At 32.2% G+C, this 9,572-nt stretch overlaps 2 protein-coding genes across 2 annotated transcripts in view; one reads left to right on the top strand and one right to left on the bottom strand.

Moving 5' to 3' along the window:
• The window catches only part of LOC102587366 (protein ODORANT1-like), a 2,695-nt gene extending 1,133 nt beyond the window's left edge, over positions 1–1,562 (top strand). Inside the window, exons 2-3 of the mRNA XM_006345533.2 lie at positions 366–495; positions 593–1,562. Coding sequence (XP_006345595.1) covers positions 366–495; positions 593–1,289 — 827 coding nt within the window. The 3' untranslated portion in view covers positions 1,290–1,562. The remainder of the gene's footprint in view (positions 1–365; positions 496–592) is intronic.
• A 218-nt stretch (positions 1,563–1,780) lies between these two features.
• Positions 1,781–4,319, bottom strand: LOC102600902 (remorin). The gene is made up of 5 exons (XM_015307896.1): positions 4,249–4,319; positions 3,419–3,466; positions 2,815–2,902; positions 2,564–2,645; positions 1,781–2,170 (listed from the first exon to the last, which is right to left on the bottom strand). The coding sequence occupies exons 1-5, from the start codon at positions 4,292–4,294 to the stop codon at positions 1,973–1,975; spliced, it is 462 nt and encodes a 153-aa protein (XP_015163382.1). The 5' UTR covers positions 4,295–4,319; the 3' UTR covers positions 1,781–1,972.
• Positions 4,320–9,572: the final 5,253 nt, after the last annotated feature.

A 9,572-nucleotide genomic window follows, 5' to 3' on the forward strand; every position in this document is an offset into this window, starting at 1 on the left:
TCCGCCCCCCGCCCCCCCCCCCCCCCCCCAATTGTCGTATTTCACATGGTATGTTGTTGTTGTTATTCTAATGAACTCAACTTGATTCTTGAAGTCTTAGGTTTGAAGGCAGCTAGCTACTAATGAATGAGTGAAACAGTATGTGCTACATTTACTTTTGTTTGGACTCTTTTGGTCATGTGCTTGTATCTGTTTATTGTACCATCCATTTACCTTAGCAGTTAGCTTGGTTAACTCTAGAATGTTATGTATTTCGTTGTTCAGAAAATGATTCACAGGGAAGAGAGAGGCTTTGTTTATGGATTCATAACATGGAGAGCAATCTTGTTATCTGAGATCAATTTGGTAATAATTTTTCTGTTTAGGTCTTGCTCGTTGCGGAAAGAGTTGCCGTCTTAGATGGACAAATTATCTAAGGCCAGACATAAAAAGAGGTCCCTTTAGCCATGATGAAGAAAAGCTTGTCATACAGTTACATGGAATTCTTGGCAACAGGTTTAATTTTTACCCCTTTGTCTGCATGTTTGCTTTAGTACTATAATCTGTTTGGACCTTCCTGTTACAAGTTACTAATTTTTCACCGTTAATCCAGATGGGCTGCGATTGCATCGCAACTGCCTGGAAGGACCGATAATGAGATCAAGAACTTATGGAATACTCACCTGAAGAAACGCCTACTTTCCATGGGCGTTGATCCTCAGACTCATGAACCCTCTTCAGCACCTAATGGGCTGATGATAACTCCACCTACATCACTTGCAGCCCGCCATATGGCACAATGGGAAAGTGCAAGGCTGGAAGCTGAGGCTCGTCTCTCCAGGGAATCCCAACCATTGGTTCCATCATCAGTAGGAAGGTCTGGAACCGACTACTTTTTGCGCATATGGAATTCAGAAGTAGGAGAAGCATTTAGGAAACTCAACAAAAAAGAAGGCAGGACTACTTGTGAAAGTTCAGCTTCTCAAGCATCTTCATCAACAAAGTTCGGATCTACTTCAGGCGTCACAACTGAGATGGATGTTAGTTTTGCTGCCTACCAAAATGAAGATACAGAGTGGAAGAACAGCCAACCATATACAGAAGATGTCTTGCAAGGATACGACGATACTTCTAGCTCTAGTGGATTGGAGGATTCATCTGAATCAGCACTGCAACTTCTATTGGATTTTCCGAGTAACAATGACATGAGCTTTCTTGAACACAGTGATACCTACAGCTTGTATCCTGAATTTTTGAGTGAAAGATCCTTTAAATGCTCTTCAGCAGAACATGAAGTTGGCTTTCTCTGAATATGTTAGTCGTGATTCGCGAAAGCCTAAATTGTCGAAAAAATACTGTTCTTTTCCAGTAGGTTCAGCTGCAGAAAAGAATTGTATTTTGACTTCACTATGTATTATTAGCCATCTTGAGTGGTATGTAAGCCAAGACATGTCAGGCAAATTTTGGTCACCATGTCTTGAAGGTCATATTTTGGTAGTTATATCTTTTGCATAGCTAAAAACATTGGGAGAAACTTTGTTAACTCATTTGCTAGTTAATTAATGGAATTGTTGTTTACATTTCAGCTGATTGAAAGTTTTAAACAGTTCAGAGGTGCACCTTAGACACGGTGTAATTCCACGAGTGAGGTTTGGGGACGGTGGTGACGTAGCCTTACCCCTACCTTGTGAAGGTAGAGAGGTTGTATCTGATAGACCTTTGGCTCAAGTAAAACATATCAAAATCAGTAGAAACGGAAATATGGTAGTGAAAATAGGCAGGGGATTGATGCTAAACAAAATCAAATCAAAAAGGGACCTCACACACATTGACATTGAATTCTCCAGAAACACATACAGGAATTGTTTTCCTAAGCAGACTTAATAAGTTCCTATACAGATTAGGAAGCATTACAACAAAACTGGACACGTAAAAGAAAACATGCGAAACAACAGCAGGCAAGAAAATACACAATAATGGAAAAAAGCTTTTATCATCCAACACATCCAAGTAACTTCTTAGGATTTTGCCCTGTGGCGCGATATTTGGCAGCCATCTCCTCCGTTCTAAGAATTTGTTCCCCTCGTTTAGCTTCAACCGTGGCTTTCTTCTCTTCTGCTTCCTTATGTACCAAAGCTTCTTTATTTTTCATCTTTTCTGCATATTCTGCTTTCTTTTGCTCTAATCTTACCTGCAGTTGCACATTCAAAAGCATGACTCAACAGTATCATGAATTTATTGTTGACACTTGACACACATCATCCATCCACTAGGTCTATCTGACCGTGCATGGGCCAGTTTTACGCGGGGCACCCTCAATTAATGGTTAGATGGACCATGGTGGAAATATTAAATACATGAATGTGACATTGTCTTTGATCACATTGTTTTGCAGCCACATTTGCAGTAAGCTCACAGAAGTTCACTTCAGTGTGTTTAATACATAAACACGCGGAATCATTTTTCCAAGAATAATTTGATTATGTAATACGTATTCGAAAGGTTAAATTGGTTTCCTCTTGACAGGATATGATGTCTAAAATTGATCGAAAATATGTATACTAAACATTGTACATATGTTTACCTCAAGTTTTTTCAGTTTAGCATCAAGATGTGCTTTCTGTTTGTTCTCCCATGCTGCAACTTTAGAGAGCTTCTTTTGAGCCCTGTTCAGTCATATACAAGTGTTAAGATAACACGATCAGTTGAATTGCTTGAAAAGCTTTCGTGCAATTAAAAGAGTATACTAAAGTTGTTCTACTTATGCTCTCTCATATAGGCAAGAAATCAGTTGTATGATAGCTAACAACATATAGGAAGTTATAGAAATCCTACTTGTTATCAACTTTGCTTTTTTCGCTCTCTTCCCATGCCTTGACAAACGCAGACTTCTTATCGTTATTAAGCTGTGCAAGAGCAGTATCTAAAGAAAAACAAGAAACATAACAGTTGTTAGTTGAGATGTATTAAGAAACATGAGAGTTGTTAGTTGAGATGTGAATACAAATCATTCAATTGTAGTATGAAATTGTTGATACAAAATAAACATAAGCGACTTTTACAGGTAATTTGCTATGCTTGGATGTAAGGTATTTGAAGAGTTCAAAGTTTTTCCATCATATGGCATCTGAACCTAACTCAACCTCAGAAGCTAGCTCATGAGGGGAGGATCGTCCAAATGACCAAATCTATATAAGTTCATTCCCTTGGGGATAGACATTGACTCTGATACCATATATATAGGATATGACACTTGGGCTCGACTCCAAAAGCTAGCTTATGAGGGAAGGATTGACCAAATCAATATAAACAGACTGTCAGTCCATCTTTCAACCAATGTGGGACTCTAACCCACCCTAACACAAAAGCTAACGTCATACTATTATCGTATGTTATAATGTTGCAAAAAATGATTAAGTTCTAGTACTTCGATTCATACCTCTTTCGACGGATCCCTTTGAACTTTTCATAGAAGAAGGATTTGTATCTGTCAAGATAACGAAATGACAACATGTTTAGATTTCTCAAAGTCTTGTTTAAGTACATGATCAATTAGACACCACCTCTTTACCAAAAATGAACCATGATATATTCAACACAACTTGTATATCTCAGAGGGAAGGTAGTTTGGAAATGTTAATCTATTAATCAAGAATATTGCATAGCAACAATTCATAAATTGAAAATATCATATTCCGCGAAAGATTCAATCCATCCACAGGTTCCTTCTGCGGCTACCTTGTTAACTAGAGTAAACAACAAATTCTTTTGTATATACATAAATTGTTGGCTTGTGCACCCTTATACAAAGGAAGATTTTAGTGTTGTAACATATATGGCTCAAAATTTGAATCCCAAGTGTGACATTATTCTTAACATGATAACTCTACTTTGAAATTATCATAAGGTGTAGCTCAGTTGGTGAGCTATTCACACCTTCACCTAGCGGTGAGAAGTGCATCGCTACATAGACTAAAAGATGATCAATTGAATATCATTCGACAAAATATCATATTATGCATATAGTGTATATAGTTAAAACTATCGTTCGTCATCTGATTGGGAACAAGTTATATATATGGGGATAATTTATCCTATCACTAGTATACATGGTGGAATAAATATCTCAAGGATTACCTAATACCTCCAACCAAATACAAGATAAAATAATCTTAATTACATTTTATTTCGAGATTATTATACCTTATACCTCATACCAAACGACTCCTGATTAGATATATCTATAGAGAGAGAGAGAGAGAGATTTACTTTGAGGTGGCAGGGTGGTGATAGCTTTAAAATTGTTTGTGGCCATGGCAAAGGTGTTGATGGCTTATGGGGTTAGGTTACAAGGCATAAAATTTATATCAATATAAATAGATTGAAAAAAGGGATGATTTTCGCTATTGCATTAAAAAAGAATTGAAAAACTTTATTCTTTCTATTGCATTTGCATGTGTAGAAGGAACTTTAATTTCTTCAAAGATGGTTTTTTTTTCCTTCTAAGATATAATTATTAATGAGTGATTCAAAAACTTTAAAGTTGTATTTATTTATTTATTAGACAGTGTAGAAAACGTGTGTTCAATTATAATCTATGATTATATATGTTTATTTTTATTTTTATTATTAAGAAGTAGCAATATTTTTTGTGTCAAATTTTAGTTCATCTGTTTTGAAAGAATGGCTTGGCGAAAAACACGAGGGTCCAAGTTTAATGTCAAATTCATATTTATTTTTTTATATATATTTAAATAGAAATTATATATAATAACAATAATAAGATAATATATTCAGTATAATCTCACTAAAATATAAATTATATGTGAGAAAATAAAATAGAAAAGATCTCTTACGTTTGGAGATAGGTTTAAAATATCCCTTAAATATATTACTGAATAACAATAACATTACAATATATTCTCTATATTCTCACTTAAATAGAAATTATATATGAGAAAATAAAATAGAAATCGTCTCTTACATTTGGAGATAGGTCTAAAGTATCCTTTAAATATTTTTCTGAGTAGTTTTGATCTTTTAAGTTTGTCAAATCATAAGTACTTCAAATCTAATAGATATAATTCGGTGAATAACTCACTAGAGGTGTAGTTTCTGTTGTTTCTGATTTTGTCTTCGTTTCAATTTATGTGCACTGTTTGACTTGATATAAAATAAAATTTAAAAAGACTTTTGAAATTTATGATTTAAATTATTATTTTTTAGGTATTTATGAATAATTCCATTAAGAGTAAAAAGAAAATTTTATAGTCAAATTCTTTTTAATAATAGAAATGTGACATTTTTATGGATCCCGCACAATTAATTTTATTGATAAACATGCCACAAAAACATGCAAATTGAAATGACCAAAAATGGGGTTTGTGTATTATAAATTGCTTAGTTAATGAGAAGAAGATAATACAAACTACAAAGAAACAAAACAAATAGAATTGGATTGAAATAATAAGATAAATAAATGAGATGAGTCTGAGTTTCGATACTGATAACTAATAGCGTTATCGGTTAAGTTTGATATTATTAATATTCTCAATCACAAAGTAAAACTGTATATATAGCTGGTAAATGAATAATGATTAAATGTTGTACAATTACTTAATAGAAGACTATTTATAACCAAAATCTTAGGGAGCATTATTTACAAAACTTGGTCCCAAATTCGAGGCCTCTGCGAACACAACTAATTTTTTCGATTACGATTTGAGAGATATCGGATGCCTACTATTGTCCACGTGTTGTTTTCTGATTCACCCATGCGTGTGATCGGATTTTTATCACATACAATATGTTTTTACACCTTTTTTCTCCCTGATCTTTTTTCTTTTCAAATTTTGTTGGAATAAATAACTCACCGTGTTCACTTTTAGGAAAAAATAATTAAGTAATGGAGAATCAATTAATTTCTTTTCTAATTGTTATGTTATATATATTAATTAATTAATTCACTATAAGTGCTAATAGCCCTGTAAAGGGGTCCAAAAATATCCCTTATGACGATGCTTAGGCTCTTTTCCTCTTTTTTCACTTTTCCTTTGGACTCAATTTTTATTTTTTATATTTAAAAAAGAAAATCACGTAATTAATATTATAATAACAATTAGGTTCACATGTAGTTTTGTATCCTTGTGCTTTTTCTTCAAGTATTTTAATTTTATTTTCTTTGAAATTTTTTATATACACACGTTCAAATTATAGACTAATGAAAATTAACAATATTAAACAAAAATGATATAATATCAAACAAAGTATAATTCTTGATAAATTACACCAAAATAAAATCTTGATACAATAAAACTGACACCCCTTAATGAAAATTCTGGCTCCGCTACCGTGTTCAATGATTATTTGAATATATCTACATATACATGAAATAACTAAACTGACTTTGTGAGCGAGTAGTTATTCCCTCTTATTAGATGCATAGAACTTTTTTAAAAGCGAAGTATTGCTAGCGTTTGATTATATATTTTAGATCAAATTTCAAAAATTCATCCTTAAATGCTTGATCTTTAAATATTTTCAAGTTTTCTAGGTTGGTTTTTGGAAGAAATTTCACTTTATCTCATGAAGATTCAATTTTTTCAAGTAAAATTCATGTCCAAACAGAAGTTTAAATATTAAAATCACAAGTTTAAAAATAAGGAAAAAGTCTGATATACCCCTCAAATTTGCGAATTAGAGTTAATATACCATTTGTTACAAAAGTAGCTCACATATATCCTTACAATTACAGAAATGGTATAAATATACCTTTACCATTATACAAATGACTCAAATATATCAGTTTCATCCAATGAATTTTTAAATATCTCAAGTATTATGGATTACGTATATACTAGTCTCGAACACTTAAATTTATCACGAAACTTGCCTATAAAGTTTCTAAGCAAGAGTTGTTGTTACTTGAATCTACGATGTTGTAAGTTGTCCTTGCACGGTCAATGTTAGCAACCCTTCTTTTTATCTTCTCAATCTCCATAGCAAATGCATCGGTAAAAGAAGTCGCCTTAAGGCAATAAATTGGGTTTTGTAGCAACAAATTAAGAACTTTGCTATAAAGACTAATCTTAGCCTATATCTCTGGATCAGGACTCATGATTGTTATTAAGGGGTATTAATGATTGTAGTAAAAAAATATTTATGAGGCTAGTATATATAGGATAAGAAATGATCTCAAGAAATTTTTGCAACACCTTAACTACTAGACTAAGCATTTAACTTGTGTCAAGAAGTGTCAATACTTACATATATAAGTTTACAATGTAATTTGACCTTTATATACAATATTAAATTAAAATTTGACCTCTATATACAATGTATTTTTCGATGAAGGGGTATCACTTGACCTCCCTTACATAAGGGTGGGTCCGCCCCTGCTTTGGATCATCTCCTCTTTAGATTGAAACTGATTCACGGTAGGCAATTTAGCTGCGTGCTTGCAAAGGGTTACGTTCATATTCGTAAAAATTTCATCACTCCTCTGATGTTCTTGGAAAAATTATATAGATATAAATAGTATCTATTTTTTATAAAATATAAACTTATGGATCAAGTTTTTATATTTAAAAATGTGAAATCCTGACATGAAATTTTCAAATCTAAGTTTTTTTTTTAAGAATTTGAGATTTCATCTCATGAGATGAAAATTGAAATCGCATATCCAAATGTTAATTTCACTCATGTTATCAAATCACGAGAAGAAATCGCATATTCAAATGCTTACTCGTTTGGCCATGTGATATAGAATCATGATATGAAATTATGAGATGAAGTTGAAGTTTTGTTTGGACATGCGATATGAAATTTTTGTGTTGTATATCTTCTCATAAACATAAGAATCCCATCAGTTGTAAATAGCCCTAATTATTTATTCAATCTTACCAAATAAATAAAAAATTATAAAATCGCATAATAAATTATTACAAAGTTATTTGTTCTCCACTTAATTAAGTAATTGTTTTATCTAACTTTAATTGATCAAACTTTAATTCAATAAAAAAATTAAACATAAATTATAGTGTACTGGTCTTTAATATAATTTCCCCCACATAGTATGGACAATCTCCTCACGTTGAACTTGCATTTCTCCATCATATGACCGAGAAAATGAACCAACATTGTTACTTAGAGTCATTTGTTGGTCGATATTGTCTGCAACTACATTTTCATGCTCATAGACCATAAATATTTCATCAGCCCTTTGGTATTTTCGCAAATAATTATGTAACACTATACGAGTTATGACAATTTTCACTTGTGAGTCAATATTGCCTTGTTTCACATGTGTGCAATTACACATTTATGGTGCATTAATTTCGTGTTAAAGTCAAATATATTAGAAGTAGTGATTGTCAAGCATACATCACTAATTTTGTCCCTTTTCATATTAAATTGCTTTAAACATTTTCATATGTAGCTGAAAGAGAAGTTTTTTTATTATGAAAAATTAAAAAACTGTTGCTCCCTCCGTTCTTATTTATATTCACCAAATCAATTCATACTTTATCATTTATATTCACCAAATTTAAAGTAATAATACATTTTATATTGTTGAGAATAATAAATTTTAAAAAGTAATGATGTGAAAATTAAATTTATTTACATATGAAACAAATAGTTAGTAGATATAAATGTGGAGTTGTTTTAACAAAATTTAAACTTGTGGATCAATTTTTATATTTTAAAAATCTCAAATCATGATATGGAATTCCCAAATCATGATTTTTGGAGAATATGGAATTCATGAGATGGAATCAGAATTAAATCGTATGTCCAAACGCTAATTCCATCTCATGATTTCATATCGTGATATGGTATTGCATGACCAAACATCTACTCAGTGTCATTTTTATAAACCTCAACGTTTTATGTCTTTTAACGAAGAAGAAAACGATTATCAAGAAATAAATTGATGAAAAAATGCATTTTAAGATGTGACATAGCAAGTCGTTAAATTCAGAATAATTAACTAAATTTCACTAAAGATAACTTGTGTGTAGAGCCATCAAAACGGGCTTAGCCCATGGGGACGGCCCAACCCAACCCGTTATTGGTGTAGGGTTGGGATATGATATTTCATGCCTATTTAAAACTAGGGCTTATAAGTCCAACCCATATAAGCCCTTAACCCTTGAGTCTTGATTGGGGCCGGGCTAGGGTCAGCCCATGGGCCAAAACTTTTTATTTAATGGTAACTTACAATAATCTCACTAGTATATAATCTAATTACTTAAATACACGTTATGTTGTAATATTATGAATTTTACCAGATTTTGATACGTCCAGATACATGTATCTCAGAATATATGAACTTAAAATTAGGTTGATTTGTTCTAGATACACTCTATCCAAGTAGATTCACATGTATCTAGGATACATAGACAAATCTCGCGCCCTCACCTCTCTCCCATCTTGCTTGTCACTCTCTTATCTCGCTCGGGTATCTGGTATGCGAGATACATGTTAATTACACTAGAATTTTTGCTAGTATTATTGAAACAACACCATTGTTTGCCATATTTGATTTGAAATCTTCTCTTTTTCTATATGTTATAGAATTATAAGTTTGAAAA

This window comes from Solanum tuberosum, unplaced genomic scaffold (assembly GCF_000226075.1).
Source record: "Solanum tuberosum cultivar DM 1-3 516 R44 unplaced genomic scaffold, SolTub_3.0 scf00069, whole genome shotgun sequence".
In the NCBI taxonomy this organism is placed as follows: Eukaryota; Viridiplantae; Streptophyta; class Magnoliopsida; order Solanales; family Solanaceae; genus Solanum; species Solanum tuberosum.

Bases quoted from the DNA above. Each gene is read 5' to 3' on its own strand.
- LOC102600902 (XM_015307896.1), bottom strand. From the start codon at position 4,294: ATGGCCACAAACAATTTTAAAGCTATCACCACCCTGCCACCTCAAA. The intron at 2,903-3,418 runs GTATGAATCGAA...GTTTTTCTTTAG, and splicing joins AAAGGGATCCGTCGAAAGAG to ATACTGCTCTTGCACAGCTT. The intron at 2,171-2,563 runs GTAAACATATGT...GTGCAACTGCAG, and splicing joins CTAAACTGAAAAAACTTGAG to GTAAGATTAGAGCAAAAGAA.